The 20986-nt window shown below is 40.5% G+C and overlaps 1 protein-coding gene across 1 annotated transcript; it reads right to left on the reverse strand.

The window, feature by feature from the left end:
• Positions 1-1572: 1572 nt before the first annotated feature.
• LOC126100316 (m-AAA protease-interacting protein 1, mitochondrial-like) lies at positions 1573-20755 on the reverse strand. Its single transcript, XM_049910926.1, has 4 exons — positions 20116-20755; positions 19827-20025; positions 7883-7979; positions 1573-1773 (listed from the first exon to the last, which is right to left on the reverse strand). The coding sequence occupies exons 1-4, from the start codon at positions 20521-20523 to the stop codon at positions 1677-1679; spliced, it is 801 nt and encodes a 266-aa protein (XP_049766883.1). The 5' UTR covers positions 20524-20755; the 3' UTR covers positions 1573-1676.
• Between the last annotated feature and the right edge of the window lie 231 nt (positions 20756-20986).

A 20986-nucleotide genomic window follows, 5' to 3' on the forward strand; every position in this document is an offset into this window, starting at 1 on the left:
AAGCGATTTAGTAATTACAGACACTTTCTTAACGAACATACCACTCACTGCATCATTGAATTGGCTAAGCCACTGTCATGAGTTGTGCCTGGATACCTCAGTTGCTACGATCAAACAATGGCAAACCCAGGATGGAATAATGACAGTCTTTTATGACCATCTTTTTAGAGATTGTTGCGGGACTCGGCTGCTCGATAAGGATGTCAAATTGAACACATTTCAGCCGTCAATTGTCAACCTTATTTTATTGGGCATCAAGTTTCAGCATTTTACTAAATCATTGGGTCACTGTAGCAGGTAGATATCTACTAATACCAGTGTTGCTAGCTCCTGTTTTGATTAGTAGAGTATTCATACACGTCGGTCAGGAACCTTAAGATGTAGTAAAACGTTGACAATTGGACAGCTGAAAGGTGTTTGACATACTATGAAAAGGATATTTGCTACCATATAGCAGGCACAACAAAAAGATTGTCCAATAAAGCTTTAAACCAAACAGGCTTTCATCAGAATTAGACAACACACACACACACACACACACACACACACACACACACACTCACGTAAATGCAACCCTCTCTCACCACACACACGATGACAATCTCCAGTTGCCAAGGCCATACTGAAAGCTGCAGTGTGCAACAGGAGAAACAAACTGGTTGGCGGGGGTAGAGAGGAGGCAGGGTCATGGTGGGTAGGGGATGGTAAAGTGTTGCTTATGGGAGCATACAGGCATGAGGTGGGAAGAGGGTAGGGCATCAAGGTGCCATTGGGAGGTTAGGCTGGGAAGGACGGGCAGCAGAAAAGGAGAGAAGTATAGAGGACTGTGTAATGCTGGAATTGGAAGTAGATAGATGGGTAAAGGACAATGACTACTGAAGAGTGAGCCCAAGAGGGTTACAGGAATGTGGGATATATTGCGGGGGGAGAAGGAGATTAGTGTTTAACATCCCATTGACAACGAGGTCATTAGAGACGGAGCGCAAGCTCGGATTAGGGAAGGAAATCGGCCGTGCTCTTTCAAAGGAACCATCCCGGCATTTGCCTGAAGCGATTCAGGGCCGTCACAGGAAACCTAAATCTGTATGGCCGGACATGGGTTTGAACCGTCCTTCTGAATGATATTGCGGGGAGAGTTCCTACCTGCACAGTTCTGAAAAGCTAGTGTTGATAGGCTGTGAAGCAGTCATTGAAATGAATGTTATGTTGCACAATGTTACAGTATATATGCATTCATTCCAATATTTTCACATTTCTATAAAGATAAAAGCTCCTCTTCCATGTGTGATTTGACAGATTCTGTTACCTGAGTAGTGTTACATTTACATATTGGTGTCAACAAATAGTGATGTGTTAGTTGTGTGCCATTGATGGTAATCATATTGCTCATAAATGAATGTTTTCTAACTCAACAAGTCAGTTGTGCGATGTACTGAATTGTGCACAAATAAGTAATTATTTTCATAATTTTAGGAATTCAGAAGGAATAAAACATTCTCAGAAATTACTTTTAGCTGTATAAAAACTGCCTCTACAAGAAGGTAGTGTGCTCAGTTCAAAAATAAAGGTAACTCATCGTAATACTTTTATATTTAGCTCATTTTTCAAACTATGAATTACAACAATTTGTCTGAGACAGACACAAAACAAGTTAAAATCTTGCAGTTGTGGTGCCATTACCCTGCAGGAACTGGGCGTATATCAAATCGAGTTACACGGAACAGTGAGACGGTCCAGTCTGGTAATCTTCCTTCTGTATAATTTCTATGAAATCTGAAATCAAGAATTCAAAGCATATAAATATACAGTTTACCATTTTGATGATAATTTTGTGTTATTGTTGAAAGAAAACTTACAAAAACAAAGAATCAACGTCACACAAACTGATTGGGCAGAGAGTGGTACTTGCAAAGTAAAGATAGACACACCTTAAGATCGATAGTTTGAAGGCTAGTTTGAACACCAAAGCAGTGGCTTAAGCATGATACTATTGAAGGTGAGATACGCTTGCCTTTCACTGGGCTCATTTATGCAGTTAGTTATGGTGGAAACTAGTTTAAAGTTGGCTACTTTCCCAGAAGTGGTAAGTGACCAAAAAATGTCCTTGGACTGATTGAGGATTGCAGTCTGATAATGTGTGTGTGGTTTTAAGTATTTCAGAAAAAGTTGCCTTCCCTCTCTTCTGCCATTTCTAATTTGCTTTATTTCTTTTTGCCACATGAAGGAGGATATTCTGTTTACATTTCTGTGCTGCTGCTGCTTATTATACAAAGTTCAAAATTATAAAGCAAGTGTAGTACAGGCTGATGACACTATAAAACAAAATATCCTTCCTTTAGCAACAAAAATCTCACTTAGCTACTACAAACAAAGTGCAAACACAAAATAGTGAATGTGATTAAAACTAATTTTTCTAATATATGCATGTATTCAGAGTGAACCAAAATGTTTGCACCCTGACATCGCAACGCAGTTCCTTGCATACTAAAAGTACAATAATTTAACCCCATGCTTATTTTTTGGTAGAAAATCAATGCCAAAGGCAGGCAATTGGGCTACACTCTTATCAAATATAAGACAAGTATCTTCATTCAGTTCAATACATCTGTGCTCTCCAGTGAATGCAGTGGGTAGTGTTTTGCATTGGACTACTTGAGTTTGATTACAGGCCTACGCGGTTTCTATTTTTGATCCACCCACTAATACTGTACTGTAGACCTTTTAAAACACTAAACATAACAATCATGTCATAAATATTCATCGAGAGTAATAATCAGTAAGGTAATTTTTATCATAATTATATGATAGAAATAATTACAAAACTTATCAATGAGGAGATGTTAAACATACTAAATGTAGTTATATAGCAGCAGCAATTGCAGTACTTTTAAATACGCCATCAGTGACAACATGTCTTCCACATAAGACGCAGCCTTCAGAACAAATGCTTAAAGCGACCTCCCTGCATCCCTAAACATTAGTGATCTGCAGGGTCTTGCTTCTCTAAAACAAGTTAGAAGAGCAGCATAGAAGTACAGTACCAGCTATTTCACATTCATTGGCAGAGAAGAATAAACATGCTCTTCCACATACAGGAAGATATAAATGGAATTTAGGCCAGACAAATGCGGAAGATGGAACACACAACCTCCATGGCCAATCCATTTCCTGGTAAAGCCTCGACTTAAATACTGTTGCACATTTCTTCCAAAATTTGTAGGTGCACCGTCATATTGGTGCACAACCTCTGCTCAATAAGAAGTAGAATATCTTAAGGCAAATTGTGATAAATGCATCATAGATTCACTTAGTCAACCAATCCAGCAACAGGTGCGGACCTGCAATACTGCCCCAATATTCTGGCCCACACATTGATGTATCCACAGACACTAGTAATGTGTGGGTTAACATGTCAATGGAAGGCACTAAGCATATTAAGATATAGTCATGTGTGAATGCTGCTTAATCAGACTATATTACAATTTTTATTAAGTCATTATTGGCTCCCTATTATTGTTGGAACCTTTCACCAACTGGCATCTGCAGAAAGGATGTTGGCATTGTAACAAATAATGATAGGGACGTAACCCTTCATTGTGCAACATGTGAAACATGCAGTTTCCCTACCACCTCATGAGTACTTTCCTAACATACTTGGTGTATAGCTTCTAGAATCAGTTCTTGGTTACCGTATTTACTCGAATTTAAGCCGCACCTGAAAAATGAGAGTCGAATTAAAGGAAAAAAAAATTCCCGAATCTAAGCCGCACCTGAAATTTGAGACTCGAAATTCAAGGGGAGAGAAAAGTTTTAGGCCGCACCTCCAAATCGAAACAAAGTTTGTCCATTGTAATATGAGACACAATTTAGGTCGAATGAATGACGATACAGCTACAGTAGTTTGGTTCGAGTCTAAGCTTAGCAGTTAAGCTTTACCACGTAACCATTGCTATGCGTCAGGCGCTCCGTCCGTATTTATACGGGTACCCTTCCTTTTTCACGTGCTTCGTCTGATATGAGTTGATTGCTTATTTTGCTTTGATCTGATAAATGTCGTTTTCTTTGTTATAGGTGTTTGCGTCACTCTAAGCTGAAAATGCATTACTGCATTGTGTCATGCATTGTTTGTCGCATTCTGATAGTGCGTGTTTACGGCCTGTCGCGGCTCGCGGCACGGCTTGCTTTTGTGCGCGCTACCACCGCGTACAATTAAAAAAAAAAAAAAAAAAAAAAAAAAAAAAAAAAAAAAAAAAAAGGAATCGTCTCATTAGCGAAACAATGGCAAGAGACCACAATTTGTTGTTACTTACACTGCTGCTTTCTTTGATAATGATCAACAAGAATCAAATAATAGACTGCGTATGATAGAACATGTTCTGAACGAAAGTTAGGCGAAAATTTTTCTCCGTTTGAAAATCTTTGCGGTCACTTCTTTATTACATCAAATTCTGCACAGAAATTAGAGTCATTTTAGATTTAAAAATCTAGTCACTTGCCGTGCTTCATTTCTGACTGTATCACTATTAGGCATAAGAATAATACGAATATAAACATGACACGATACGTATATTCTTCCGCGTTTGCTGTTGTCTCACTCTAGTTTCGTAGTTTATTAGGCAGACAGGATTTAAATGAGATAGCAGCAAACACGAAAGAATACATGGCAAAATGTTTATATTCGTATAATTCTTATGGTGAAGAGAATACTGTATATGATTCAAATTTCATCAGTTTCCTATTAGCAACCATCTGTTCTCACAGATAGGAAAAAATTCAGAACGTAGAGTTGGCCATATTGACAAACATCCCAAACAGTCTTGCCAGTCAGATTTTCGTAGTACACTGAAATTGTGCTACATTCGAAGATGAACAATACGGAATTTGTATTTACTTCGTTGGATAATGTATGAAAATGCAGTGGTCGAAACTCGCGGCGGAGAAAAAAAAAGCTCGTCTTCCACTTTTTTTTTTTATTTATTTACTGACGCTGAGATTTTGGCGCCAGTATTTATCCTTGTGCCTACAAAGCATGCGCTACATATATTCGGCGGCAGAAGTTAGTTGTGGTGGCATGTACCGACATTTTTCATAACTTCTGCTTGCTTTGCACTCGATTCTAAGCTGCAGGCGGTTTTTTGGATTACGAAAACCGGAAAAAAAGTGCGGCTTAGATTCGAGTAAATACGGTAGCTCTGGAGTACTGCTAGTCTGTAGATAATCTCTATTCAGTGAAGGGGGGAGAACTTGTCTTGCAAAGCTGGAAATCTTGATAATGTTGCTCTAGATACTTGGCAGCATATTCACTAACAGCAATTCCAGTGCTGTTATCAGATGTAAGAAAGATCAAAAGCATGTTGACATATTCAGCAGTTGTGTATGCCATACTACTGCCCACCAGTTTAACAAGAAACATAAGCAGAGAGCACAATAGGTCTATAGCTGTGCCCTATCTGTGGAATATCACATGTAAACACTTCATTTGTCCAAGTGGGCCATTCTCCCTAACATACATCAACCCTCTTACAGACTTTTCTTGGTGCCACTTTTACATACAGAGCTGTGGAAATAAACTATTTAACCTGAACTTTAAGTAGCAGCAAATTCCCTGTGACAATTTTCAGAACACTTTGGGAGTGCTTTTAGACAAACAAGATGCTGATGATGATGATGTATTTGTTTCAAAAGGAATTGCATAGCACATGATGTTCTCAGGCAAGTAGTTGGCTGTGTGTGTGATTCACGACTTGTAGGAATACAGCTTTTGTTCTGCCTTATTCTACCCAACAGTCACTCATGAAAGCCATAAAACAGTTACACCAACTCCCTATCAGTAACAGATGAGATTTTTCCAGGTATCCATCGATACCAGACAGCTATAACTGGTTCTTACATGATTATGATTCTAAAAATAGTAACAGTGTTTTGTGATTGCTTGTGAAATGGGTTGCTTGCCCTACTGGTAATGGAATATCCTAATTACATGTAATGGATATGAAAGTGGTAGGGATGATAACTGGTGCTAATCCATAGAACCAATGGCAGAGGCTATACCAGAAACTGTGTTCAAATGTAGTTGATTAAATAGCGTGAATATAATAGAGGGAAACATTCCACGTGGGAAAAATATATCTAAAAACAAAGATTCTGTAACTTACCAAACAAAAGTGTTGGTATGTTGATAGGAGACAATAAAAAACACACAAATTTCAGTCCAAGGTTGCTTCATCAGGAGAGAGGGAAAGACGAACGGAATAATGAAAAAGAATGAAATTTGTGTTTTTGTCAACATACCAATGCTTTCGTTTGGTAAGTTACAGAATCTTTGTTTTTAGATACGATTAAATAGTGTGATATGCCACACTTGATCCAATGTGATTTACATAGTTGCAGGGGAACAACTTAGGGATACAGCTGACAATGGACTGGAAAGCATGGAAGTGAATAGAGTGAACATTTAAAGCCAAAATACATTTTTAAAAGTGGAATAATGAAAAAGATTGTACTCTCATTTCTGCATTAGTACACCATAGTTGTTAGCACTGCTATTCAGTACCGAATTAGTATACTTGTTATACAATGCTGTGCTGGTGTACTGTGTAAGAACACAGTCGCTCACCAATACCCCCCTCCTCCTAAATTTACCAGTTGTTTATAAGACTGCCCACGCCACATGCCGACTCTACCACATCCCAGCCTCCCTCAAGTCCTGCTCCTTAAAACCAATTGTATTCAAAACTAAGAAAGATGTGTATGTTTTGCAACACAGCTCTGGGCTGGAATGAATCACCCAAATTCTCAATCCAGGTTGTGATTTAAATGTGCCCAAAAATAGGGCCAGTCTCACCAATTTCCTTGAGTAACTTTTCTTTGCCTCTGCTGGTCAGATGATATGATCTTACCTAACTCATTCCTTTGTTTGTAATTACGTGTTGGACACTGGCAAGGGCAGTCACAAGGCTATGGACAAACAGTTGGGGCACAGGCAGGCAGCCAGCTAGCCATGTTGTGACGTATGCAAACGTACTGCCCTGGCTTCACACCTACAGGCAGGAGCCGTCAAGTGGTTAGCGTGTGTGTAATAGGGCTACCTGACAATTAGTCTATACTCACAGCACTTCGCTGAAAGGAAGCTGACAACCATTCCAAGCACTTGTGTACTTTGGAAGTAGCACTGGAATGGCCTAACTCATTGTTTGCAGGAGGATCACTAATTCGTCCATAATGACAAATTGAAAACAGATACATAATACAGGAAGTACTCAGTTCCTTGTCATGGAGTACAGTCTGTATCTCATCAATCTTGTCCTCAAGATCTGCAGTAGTTATCAGAAATTTGTTTTTTGGCATTTGATCCATAATGTGTTTTGGCACCCATCAATTTAATTATTTCCTTACTTGTAGAGTATGTGATTTCTATTAGATTCATCTGCTTCTGTCATCTTCTTCCCCATAATCTTCAGGAACTTTTTGCCCCTCTTATAATTCACCCCATACTTTTTGGTTTTTTCTTCTCCAATATTTACCGATTTCTTATTTTTTCTGTAGCTATCTAACCTTCTGTCCCACTTTACCCGTGATCTGTTAACTTCACCTCATTATACAATTTTCCTCTCACTGTCATAGTTTTGTTTTCCTTGGCTACAGGGCTGACTTACTTCATCCAATTCTGTCCTCTCTTTGCTGGATGAAGGGACCTGTGATACCAAAAACAAGTATTTCTGTCTGCCTTTGTTTGTGTGTGGCATCAATCAATTGTGTAGAAAGTTGGTTTTTTAAACATGGGTTGCTGTAACTCCTGTTATATTATTAGTTCTGTAACATGTATATATGTAGCATTTTATTAATTAATTTTTATTCATTTGAGGTTGGTGAGTCATCTTACCTTGCTAGTATTTCAATGAAGATCAAGGCACTTGAACTTTTGTGTTCAGCTGTCTTCAGGGCGACAAAAATCATGTCCACGTCACAAAACTTCTGTTCTGAAACATATCATGATGGATATTTTTGGACAATGTTGATTTTTTAAAACCTAATACATGGCCAAAAAGTCATTCATTAACTAAATTTTTACATAATAATATTGGTTCTGTTGTAACGTAAGCACTACATAAAGCTACTTAAAATTATACATCCTTTTCATATAGTTATTTTACTTGTATTTGCTTTATCAGCTTCTTCATGTGGTTCACGTTTTGACATTTGGTTTCTCCTTTAGAACTGACCCCCAGCTTTCCTAACATTTATAGGAACTAAGAACTTATTCACAGTGAGGTAATAATTTTTGGCGGAATGGCTTCCATGAACTAATCCTGCAAAGCTTCATATGAGTGCACTGCTGATCTTAATTCTGACAATTATTTTAGAAAAGGCTGAGATATTTCTGCTGCAGCAAGAGATCAAAATGACTTATTTTTACTTAAAAGATGTTTTAATTACTGCTAACTGACAAGCATTGATAACTCTCTATATACTTTACCTACACAAAATAGAATTTGTTTCACAATCCTCTGATCAAATGGAACCATTTTACGCACATCACAACAACATTATGTTTGATTTTTATTTTGGCATTTGTCTAGTTCTTTTAGTTTACTTGTTTTTAACTCTTCCACATCCCTCCCCATTTTCAACCCAGTTCCATCAATATACATTACTACATAAAGATAAGATGCTGTTTACTATTGTTAGTAGAATCTGATAAAGTTCTTGACCAATTTACTTCAATACATGATACTGTAATAAATGTTTGGATAGAGACAAACTAAATATTTTTTAAAAAGAAAGATGATGAGACTTACCCAACAAAAGCGCTGGCAGGTCGATAGACACACAAATAAACACAAACATACACACAAAACTCTAGCTTTCGCAACCAACGGTTGCCTCGTCAGGAAAGAGGGAAGGAGAAGGAAAGACAAAAGGATTGGGTTTTAAGGGAGAGGGTAAGGAGTCATTCCAATCCCGGGAGCGGAAAGACTTACCTTAGGGGGAAAAAAGGACAGGTTTACACTGGCACACACACACATATCAATCCACACATACACAGACACAAGCAGACATTTGTAAAGGCAAAGAGTTTGGGCAGAGATGTCAGTCGGGACGGAAGTACAGAGGCAAAGATGATGTTGAAAGACAGGTGAGGTATGAGCGGCGGCAGATTGAAATTAGCGGAGATTGAGGCCTGGCGGATAGCGAGAAGAGAGGATATGCTGAAGGGCAAGTTCCCATCTCCGGAGTTCTGACAGGTTGGTGTTAGTGGGAAGTATCCAGATAACCCGGACGGTGTAACACTGTGCCAAGATGTGCTGGGCGTGCACCAAGGCATGTCTAGCCACAGGGTGATCCTCATTACCAACAAACACTGTCTGCCTGTGTCCATTCATGCGAATGGACAGTTTGTTGCTGGTCATTCCCACATAGAACGCTTCACAGTGTAGGCAGGTCAGTTGGTAAATCACGTGGGTGCTTTCACACGTGGCTCTGCCTTTGATCGTGTACACCTTCCGGGTTACAGGACTGGAATAGGTGGTGGTGGGACCCAACCTATTCATGGGTCGCTTAGAGGAAGCCTTCTTGGTTACCCAGGCCTGCCAACCCAAAGTTTGGTACAGATTTATTGATGACATTTTCATGGTCTGGACTCACAGTGAAGAAGAACTCCAGAATTTCCTCTCCAACCTCAACTCCTTTGGTTCCATCAGATTCACCTGGTCCTACTCTAAATCCCATGCCACTTTCCTTGACGTTGACCTCCACCTGTCCAATGGCCAGCTTCACACGTCCGTCCACATCAAACCCACCAACAAGCAACAGTACCTCCATTATGACAGCTGCCACCCATTCCACATCAAACGGTCCCTTCCCTACAGCCTAGGTCTTCGTGGCAAACGAATCTGCTCCAGTCCGGAATCCTTGAACCATTACACCAACAACCTGAAAACAGCTTTTGCATCCCGTAACTACCCTCCCGACCTGGTACAGAAGCAAATAACCAGAGCCACTTCCTCATCTCCTCAAACCCGGAACCTTCCACAGAAGAACCCCAAAAGTGCCCCACTAGTGACAGGATACTTTCCGGGACTGGATCAGATTCTGAATGTGGCTCTCCAGCAGGGATACGACTTCCTCAAATCCTGCCCTGAAATGAGATCCATCCTTCATGAAATCCTCCCCACTCCACCAAGAGTGTCTTTCCGCCGTCCACCTAACCTTCGTAACCTCTTAGTTCATCCCTATGAAATCCCCAAACCACCTTCCCTACCCTCTGGCTCCTACCCCTGTAACCGCCCCCGGTGTAAAACCTGTCCCATGCACCCTCCCACCACCACCTATTCCAGTCCTGTAACCCGGAAGGTGTACACGATCAAAGGCAGAGCCACGTGTGAAAGCACCCACGTGATTTACCAACTGACCTGCCTACACTGTGAAGCGTTCTATGTGGGAATGACCAGCAACAAACTGTCCATTCGCATGAATGGACACAGGCAGACAGTGTTTGTTGGTAATGAGGATCACCCTGTGGCTAAACATGCCTTGGTGCACGGCCAGCACATCTTGGCACAGTGTTACACCGTCCGGGTTATCTGGATACTTCCCACTAACACCAACCTGTCAGAACTCCGGAGATGGGAACTTGCCCTTCAGCATATCCTCTCTTCTCGCTATCCGCCAGGCCTCAATCTCCGCTAATTTCAATCTGCCGCCGCTCATACCTCACCTGTCTTTCAACATCATCTTTGCCTCTGTACTTCCGTCCCGACTGACATCTCTGCCCAAACTCTTTGCCTTTACAAATGTCTGCTTGTGTCTGTGTATGTGTGGATTGATATGTGTGTGTGTGCCAGTGTAAACCTGTCCTTTTTTCCCCCTAAGGTAAGTCTTTCCGCTCCCGGGATTGGAATGACTCCTTACCCTCTCCCTTAAAACCCAATCCTTTTGTCTTTCCTTCTCCTTCCCTCTTTCCTGACGAGGCAACCGTTGGTTGCGAAAGCTAGAGTTTTGTGTGTATGTTTGTGTTTATTTGTGTGTCTATCGACCTGCCAGCGCTTTTGTTGGGTAAGTCTCATCATCTTTCTTTTTAAATATTTTTCCCACGTGGAATGTTTCCCTCTATTATATAAATATTTTTTAATATACCTAAAAACAAAGATGATGTGACTTACCAAATGAAAGTGCTGGCAGGTCGACAGACACACAAACATACACACAAAATTCAAGCTTTCGCAACAAACTGTTGCCTCATCAGGAAAGAGGGAAGGACGAAAGAATGTGGGTTTTAAGGGAGAGGGTAAGGAGTCATTCCAGTCCCGAGAGCGGAAAGACTTACCTTAGGGGGAAAAAGGGACGGGTATACACTTGCACACACACACATATCCATCCACACATATACAGACACAAGCAGACATATTTAAATCAAACAGTGTAATGATGCCTGTCCAGGATCTCCTCCCAAACATCATCAATTTCAGCCAAATTTGGTACACAAACTGAAAACTTCAAGAGTAGCAACACTGCGAGGTAAGAAACCTACTAGCTTCAATACACGTGGAGATACTGTCAAAATGTCCAGCTCCTGCCATACAGGCTGCCCTGCACAACGTGTGTGGTGTGGGAATAGTATTGCTCTGCCTTATGGATGTGTTATGCAAGGCAGCCTACATGTCAGTGGCAAGAAACAATTTTCCAGTTCCATTTGTGTAGGCTGCCCTACAAGCCTGTTGGGATGGAGTAGTATCAGCTTGCTTGATCAATCTGTTTTGTAGCGGCACACATGCAGAGGAGGTTGGTTGAGATGGATAGAGGGAGGGCAGGTTGGGATGTATAGGACAACAGGGGAGATTCATAGGGTGAGGGGGGATTAAGGGACAGAGAGGGGAGAAACTGGTGGATAGGGCAAGGGGAAAGAGGAGCTGGATAGGATGAGGTGAGGTGGTGTACAGAGGGGGGGCAGGAGGAGATGACTAGGGAGTGGGGAGCAAGACACGATGAATGAAGAAAGGGGGCAGGGCGCAGAAGTGGACAAAGAGAATGGGAGATGGAGAGGATGAGATGGCCAGAGAAATATGGAAGATGAGTAGATGGACAGAGGGAAGAAGAGGTGGACAGAGAGGGAGGAGGATGAGATGGGCAATTAGTGGGGTGGGGGAGTGGGGAGAGGACAGACGGGCAGAGAGTGAGGGGAGATGAGGAGTACATGCATAATGGGCAGGTGGGAAAGGAAGAGGAGGAGAAGTGTATGGACAGAGGATGGGGGATGAATATGTGATCGGACACAGGGAGGGGGGGGGGGGGGCAAAGAAGATGGACAAATAAAGAGAGGAGATGAAAGAGGTTGCAAGAAGATATGCAACAGAGTGTGGGGATGAGATGAGAATGATATATTTGTTGAACATACGCAGTCAAAGCTGCGGAGAAAAGGCTATATATCTATGTCCATACATATAAAAATTAACCACTGGACAAACTTGATACACATATCCCTTATTGCCAGGCAACAATTGCTGTGGGGTTAAGAACCAGTTGCCTATCATAATTTAGGAGATATAATGTCAAACACTGAGATGCAAGAACAACTGCCACATTGTGCACGACACTTTCACAGACAATATTCACATACGCCACTGAATGTACCTACACAAATATATCACTGTATGATACATACTTCATGGGATATTACATGATAAACATGGAGATGCATAAAAAATGCTGCATCATTCATTAAGTTTTAATGAATTTATTCTTTACTACCAAGACACTCCTAGAGTTGAGTCAACTTGAGGAAATCACTGACACCTAGCATTGCTTTTGATAGCTTTCAGCTGTGAAGCACAAACAGCTGTAGGCAAAAACAATAGCTGTCTATAGAGCTATGAAGAGGCACTGCCATAGACACATTTACAAAACTGCATTGTAGGCACTTGGCGCAGTTCCACTCAGCATACAGAAATTGCCTGGGATCTTTGTAAGACTTTCATAATTTCAATGGTGTTCTCAGAAATGCATGGAAATGAAGTCTTTTTAATATTACACTACAAATACGGTTAATTTTTATGTATGTATAAGAACTACTCACAGGCCACTGGACCCAAGTTGGCCAAATCCGACACACAAACTGCTTATCCTGAGAGGACCAACATACAGGGGCTTATAATGCTCTAGCTCTAATATTTATGGGGACACAAACATGATGTTTAAGCTCCTGCTGCATTGACTGAATTGCACCACAGGTATGCTGCATGGGAATCTTATGAACCTGCTTAGCTGGGCAATCTACACATCAGGGGCAAGAAACAGTTTCCCAGCCCACGTTGCGCTGGAGTAGTATTGGCCTGCTTTGCAAGGCAGCCCACACGTCATGTGAGGAAAAGGGTTTCCAAGCCCTTAGCATATAGCCCATGCGGCATGAGAAATGCACTGCAGTAATACCACCCTGTTTTAGCTATCTCTTGTGAAAGTACACAAGCCTGGAGAAAGGTCGAGATGGACAGAGGATAAGATAGAGGAGAGGGGGGGGGGGGGGGGAGCAGAATGGGGTAGATAGGGAGGGAGAGAGAGAGGTAGGAGAGGATGTAAAGAAAGAGAGTATGGGGAGAAGGAGATGGCAGAGAGAGGTGATGGGCAGGGGAAGGAAAAGGAGATGGACATATCTGGAGGCAAGGAGATGGGCTGGGAGAGGGACAGGAGACAGGCCACAAGATGTGTGCATTATATGTAATATACTTGAATGCAAGCAAAGTGGCGGTGGTGGTTGGGGAGGGGGGGGAGAGGAGGGAGGCTGACTGTACGTATGTCTGGGATCTCCTCCCAAACCACTGGATTGATGTCAACCAAATTTGGCACAAGAACAGTATACTTCACAAGAATCAGCACTGTGGAGTTCATAACTTTCCGAGCAGATATATATGAGCAAAAATGTGTTTGTTTTTTTTTTCCCCAGCCCTTAGCATATAGTTTGCCCTCCACAGAATGAGTGTTGTGTGGGAACAGTATCAGCCAATCTTATCAACTTGCAGGTAAGACAAAATGTCGGGGGCAAGAAACAGTTTGCCAGCCCTCAATGTGAAGGGTGCCCTGCACAATGTGTTGGAGTAATATCAGCTTGCATTATCGACCTCTTTTGCCAGGGGCAAAAGAGTGTTTTCAAGTCCCTTATATAGGCCTACATTCTGACCTGCATGGCGCGTGTGGATGGGTATAGTGGTGGCAATATTGAGATGGATAGAGGAGGGGATAGACAGACTGGGAAAGAGGAGGAGGATTTTGACAGAGGGAGGGTGACGATGAGAATATATATGGGTTCTGCAGGAGATGGAGAGGGGGGAGGAGAGGATGCACAGACACAGAGGGAAGAGGAAATGTGCAGAAAGAAGGTAGAGGAGAAATGGACAGAGGGAGGGGTAAAGGAGGAGGAGGAGGACAATCGGTAGTGGACAGATAGAGGGGGTAGGATGAGGTGGACAGATGGCCAGAAATACAATAGGGGAGAGAAGAGGAGGAGATGTGTGCAACATATGTGCCTAACACATATCAGGAGAAGCGGTAGGGAAAAGGCTAGTTTTATATACAGAGAAAACATTGTTTGCAAAAATCTCTAAGAGTCAACCAATTTATTTCAAATTTTTACACAATACCCTAATAAACATTTGACAGTCACAGGCTCCATATTTTTTTAAATATATATAATGCATAAATATACACATAATACATAATAGAGAAATGTTGTATTCAGTTTTTTAAGCAACAAGGTACAGGTTTTCTACTAAAACCGGTTGCACAAAAGAAAGTGCCGCACTGTGAAAAAGTGTGTATTCATTCTCTCTTTCAGTCAGTTTTAACTTTGATAGCAGGTAATTTAAATCATTACAGAAATTGTTACTCTCATTTATATTCTTTTTCCTTATGTAAAATTTTACGCAAAACTTGTACACATGAAAATGTGCTATTTTGTCTTGTTTAATAGACTAGGCCTACATGAAAGCTGTATTTATGGCTTATCGGCTTATGTTTAGAATACTACTACGGAATATGAATCACATGAAACTTTGTAATCCTGTGTGTTTGCAGATTAAAACTATACAAAGTACTGTCATTGAAGCTACTATCCTCACAGATCCAGCAGTTGTCATACTTTATATACCAATGATACTAACCAATTAACCCATTCATTTTAAATGACTTCAGTTGTCAATCAAGATTTTATTTGCACTAACAATAATAAATGCTCGAAGTGAGAAAGGGTGGGGGTGGGGGTGGGGGGTGGACAAGATGGACACATCGAGGCGGAGGGGAAGGAGGCTAAGACTAATATTATAAAACACACATTTGCAAACAGAAGTGGCAGTTTGTAAGGCACTACTACATTTGGAAGCACTGAAATTACCCACATAATTGGCCATCAGCATAACTTAAAACTATAAACTTATGTCAGATTCATGACGTGTCTTATGACTCAGTTTAGGGCTTATTTGATGACATAGAAATGATGTCACAAAATTAAAGCAGCAGCCTCTGCTGCAAAGTGACAGTTGTGTGTGCAGTTTCAGGAAATGTTGGGTTAGTTAAGCCAGTGATTCTGATTTTTCAATTTTAGTAAATAACATGTTCACAATATTGACTTTAACAATAACAAATGTTACTCAAAAATTGTTTGTTATTTATTAAGATCACTTCAGACTTAAAATGGATCTGCAGAACTGCGACCTTAAACAACCAACAATCACACTGTAAGTATATCTACAGGATTGGTGGATTTGAATGTGCTAAAGATGGGCTCACTTCTACGGAGTAAACAACAAAGAATATGTAGAACTCAACTAGGAAACATTCGTTGAAAATCTGAAAGCAGCAGGGATAAAAGATATGGAGTCAAAAGTTATCTATAGCTTGCACAGAAACCAAGCTGCAGAGTATGTTAGCAGAAGGATGTGAAGGGGAGACAATAATAGAGAAGATAATGAAATCAAACTACAGCCTATCCCCTATGTTATTCAACCTGTACATTGAGCAAGCACTAAAGGGAAATCTCGAAAATAAATTTACATATGTGAGAATAAGAAGCTTAAAGTTTGCTGAGGACAATTTAATTCTGTTAGATACACCTAATTTGCGGAAATCAGCTGAATGGCATGGGCAATGTCTTTGACAGAGGTTCTAAGATGAAAGTCAACAGAAGTAAAACAAAACTAGGGACATAGTCGAATTAAATTAGGGAATGAGATAGTAAAGTCATTTTTGGAGTGACGTAATTGACAATGGTGAAAGTAGTGTGTCTAAATGCAGACTTGCAACAGTAACAAATAATGCAAATTTTAAGAGCGAGGTCTCGAGTGTAGCCATGAACATATGTGACACATGAACAATAGACTGTATAGACAAGGAGAAGCCTGGGTCACGATGAATATTTGATACAAGTCTTTAGATTTGATCAATGACTACTGTGACATCACCTTTTGCTTCATATACTCATAGTTCTGTTGTTAGTTACTGAAGCCAACAAATGTGAAGCAAAAACATCTGATTGTGGTGACAGGGGGAACTGTAGCTTCACATGAACTCTAGGTTAGGTTGGAATGTAGCAGCTTGATTGTTGGCTGGTGAAGCCATTGAATTTGTAACTAGAAAAACCTGACTGTGGTGCCAGACTGGTCTGTGGCTTAACCCATTTGAAGCTAATGATGGCTGAAGTGATCACTGTATCAAGCAGAAATTTACAAATACCAGTATTAGAATGCTGGCCCCTATTTTGACTGGAACCAAGGTTGGAATCTTCCTACATGTCAGTCCGGGTGCCTGAAGATAGCATAATAAATCACCAAAACTGGCAGCCAAATACAATAACAGTTCGGAAATTAGACGGCTGAAAGGTGTTCGATTTGACATCCTCCATTAGAAAAAATTGTCAACAATATCACTTTATAATCGCCATTTGCTTTAGGCATTTATCACATGTTTACTAAGTCACTGGTCCAAACCAATGACTCTTACAGAATATTTATCCTTATCCAGAAACTTTCAAAATCTGGAGTCACAGAAGAATGCTGAGATTAGGATAGGCCTATATCAAATAACAAATGAAAATGTAGACCTACTGAATCAAATATATGAGAAAAGAACTTTACGGTATATCAATGAATTGCTGGGACACATCCTGAGACACTGAAGAACAGCAAGTTTTATAATGCAGGGGGTAAAATTTGAACTGGGCTCCAGTAAGAAGGTTCAAGTGGCATTAGGTTGAATTAGTTAAGTGGAGACGCATCTTGCACAGCGTAGATAGCATGGCGAGCTGCATCAAATCAGACCGCTGACCAAGAGTGCAACAATTATGAATGCTGGACTCAAAAAAAGGAAAGCAAAAAGGCAGGTATTTTCATCTCCTGTTAGTATTGATATAAACATGTGGACATTCCACTACTACTGTAATATATTTACACATTGTCATTTGTCAGCCTAGTTATCAGACTAATAGAAATTACTAAAAGGTATCAGATAGATTATATAATGGTAAGACAGAGATTTAGGAACCAGGTTTTAAATTGTAGGACATTTCCAGGGGCAGATGTGGGCTCTGACCACAATCTGTTGGTTATGAACAGTAGATTAAAACTGAAGAAACTGCAAAAAGGTGGGAATTTAAGGAGATGGGACCTGGATAAACTGACTAAACCAGAGGTTGTACAGAGTTTCAGGGAGAGCATAAGGGACCAATTGACAAGAATGGGGGAAAGAAATACAGTAGAAGAAGAATGGGTAGCTTTGAGGGATGAAGTAGTGAAGGCAGCATACGATCAAGTAGGTAAAAAGACAAGGGCTAGTAGAAATCTTTGGGTGGCAGAAGAAATATTGAATTTAATTGACGAAAGGAGAAAATATAAAAATGCAGTAAGTGAAGCAGGCAAAAAGGAATACAAACGTCTCAAAAATGAGATCGACAGGAAGTGCAAAATGGCTAGGCAAGCATGGCTAGAGAAAAAATGTAAGGAAATAGAGGCTTATCTCACTAGGGGTAAGATAGATACAGCCTACAGGAAAATTAAAGAGACCTTTGGAGGAAAGAGAGCCACTTGTATGAATATCAAGAGCTCAGATGGAAAACCAGTTCTAAGCAAAGAGGGGAAAGCAGAAAGGTGGAAGGAGTATATAGAGGGTCTATACAAGGGCGATGTACTTGAGGACAATATTATGGAAATGGAAGAGGATGTAGATGAAGATGAAATGGGAGATATGATACTGCATGAAGAGTTTGACAGAGCACTGAAAGATCTGAGTCGAGACAAGGCCATGGGAGTAGACAACATTCCATTAGAACTATTGATGGCCTTGGGAGAGCCAGTCCTGACGAAACTCTACCATCTGGTGAGCAAGATGTACGAGACAGGCGAAATACCCTCAGACTTCAAGAAGAATATAATAATTCCAATCCCAAAGAAAGCAGGTGCTGAAAATTACCGAACTATCAGTTTAATAAGTCCCAGCTGCAAAACACTAACGCGAATTATTTACAGACAAATGGAAAAACTGGTAGAAGCCGACCTCGGGGAAGATCAGTTTGGATTCCATAGAAATGTTGGAACACGTGAGGCAATACTGACCTTACGACTTATCTTAGAAGAAAGAGTAAGGAAAGGCAAACCTACGTTTCTAGCATTTGTAGACTTAGAGAAAGCTTTTGACAATGTTGACTGGAATACTCTCTTTCAAATTCTGAAGGTGGCAAGGGTAAAATACAGGGAGCGAAAGGCTATTTACAATTTGTACAGAAACCAGATGGCAGTTATAAGAGTCGAGGAGCATGAAAGGGAAGCAGTGGTTGGGAAGGGAGTGAGACAGTGTTGCAGCCTCTTCCCGATGTTATTCAATCTGTATATTGAGCAAGCAGTAAAGGAAACAAAAGAAAAATTCAGAGTAGGTATTAAAGTCCATGGAGAAGAAGTAAAAGCGTTGAGGTTCGCCGATGACATTGTAATTCTGTCAGAGACAGCAAAGGACTTAGAAGAGCAGTTGAACGGAATGGACAGTGTCTTGAAAGGAGGGTATAAGATGAACATCAACAAAAGCAAAATGAGGATAATGGAATGTAGTCGAATTAAATCGTGTGATGCTGAGGGAATTAGATTAGGAAATGAGACACTTAAAGTAGTAAAGGAGTTGTGCTATTTGGGGAGCAAAATAACTGATGATGGTCGAAGTAGAGAGGATATAAAATTTAGACTGGCAATGGCAAGGAAAGCGTTTCTGAAGAAGAGAAATTTGTTAACATCAAGTATAGATTTAAGTGTCAGGAAGTCGTTTCAGAAAGTATTTGTATGGAGTGTAGCCATGTATGAAAGTGAAACATGGACAATAAATAGTTTGGACAAGAAGAGAATAGAAGCTTTCGAAATATGGTGCTACAGAAGAATGTTGAAGATTAGGTAGGTAGATCACATAACTAATGAGGAGGTATTGAATAGGACTGGGGAGAAGAGAAGTTTGTGGCACAAATGGACTAGAAGAAGGGATCAGTTGGTAGGACATGTCCTGAGGAATCAAGGGATCACAAATTTACCATTGGAGGGCAGTGTGGAGGGTAAAAATCGTAGAGGGAGACCAAGAGATGAATACACTAAGCAGATTCAGAAGGATGTAGGTTGCAGTAGGTACTGGAAGATGAAGGATCTTGCACAGGATAGATTAGTATGGAGAGCTGCATCAAACCAGTCACAGGACTGAAGACCACAACAACAACAGAAATTACTTCACTTTAGTTAAAGGCAAATACACTATTATTTTTGGGATTAAGTTCTTATTTTAAACAAATATATAAAGTCAACGTAATTTCCTCTCACCCACTATGGTCTGAAAGTTAACTCTCCGTGGAACAGCAACCTGAATATCTTCTGGTTCTATCCCAATAAGACGCCTTTGCTCATCGCTCCATGATGTTTCAATGTCGTGGATTAGTTTGGTTGTTGCTTTCCTTGTTAGAAGACCAGCCAGTCCATCCCTCAAATCTTGACAAATCAGTTGGGATATAGTTGACACCGCCTTTTGTAACATGTACAGATTTCAGCAGCGGACACTTCAATTATAAGACGTTGTTACTACTAAAATTACATTTCACTGAAGAGTGCCTACCTGTTTTGCTCCACGTTTAAATTCCGATTCATTGAACTGTGGATCCCAGGTATTTTTCAAAATACCAAAATCTAATTTATTCATTAACCAAGAGAATGGATTCTGTATGTATAGAACCTTTGGGAACGGTTTATTCGGTTTTTCATTGTCGACAGATGTCTTGTGAAAACACCTGTAAGTATTAAGGCTACTCAAAATTCTAATGCATCGATGAGAACGTGTATGCAATAAAGACAAATGTTTTTGTGCAGTAAACGTCTGAATACTCGAATGATGAACGTGATTTTGGAATCCAACTACATTACAACATCCTAAAAAGGAATTGTCCTTCTTACATCCACGAATCAAACTGCTAAGTCGGCTATAGTGGTATCTACCACATATATTTCGAGGGGCCGTGGTAAACATAACGATAAAAACGAATTTCTGCTGGCAACTAACTGTACACTACTAAAATTCAATAATCCAAACCAAGTGCTTGGATAAGGGCTCGATTCATTTCTACTGTTATGTAGCAGCCATGATACATTCAACTGGACCGCTCCATCAGTTACATGAAACGTAAACCTTCTTTTCAAAGTACACTCCCCTCAACACTTTCAGCTATATGTCAACAGACCAACGAAAACATTATTACTTGTCAAAGCACTCAAGTACAAGTAGTGTTAATACTGACAATCGATATCGTTCGATTGCTTTTGTTTCTTCTTCTTCGCGGATGTATCACTTAGGACTATGCGTAATCAACATTTGTTGGCCTTCCTTTTCATCCAGTATTCATTCATAATCAAGGAATGGGCTAGCTTTCATTGTGTAGACCACGTAGTCGGTTACTTTTTCTCTCTTCTTCCTCAAAACCCCGTGTGTTTGT

Source organism: Schistocerca cancellata, chromosome 9, assembly GCF_023864275.1.
Source record: "Schistocerca cancellata isolate TAMUIC-IGC-003103 chromosome 9, iqSchCanc2.1, whole genome shotgun sequence".
Classification (NCBI taxonomy): Eukaryota; Metazoa; Arthropoda; class Insecta; order Orthoptera; family Acrididae; genus Schistocerca; species Schistocerca cancellata.

Excerpts from the sequence above, each read along its gene's own strand:
- LOC126100316 (XM_049910926.1), bottom strand. The coding sequence starts at position 20,523 with ATGTTTACCACGGCCCCTCGAAATATATGTGGTAGATACCACTATAGC. Across the intron at positions 7,980-19,826 it reads TAACTTTCAGACCATAGTGG|AACAGAAGTTTTGTGACGTG; the intron begins GTGAGAGGAAAT and ends GATATGTTTCAG. Across the intron at positions 1,774-7,882 it reads TTCATTGAAATACTAGCAAG|ATTTCATAGAAATTATACAG; the intron begins GTAAGATGACTC and ends TCTTGATTTCAG.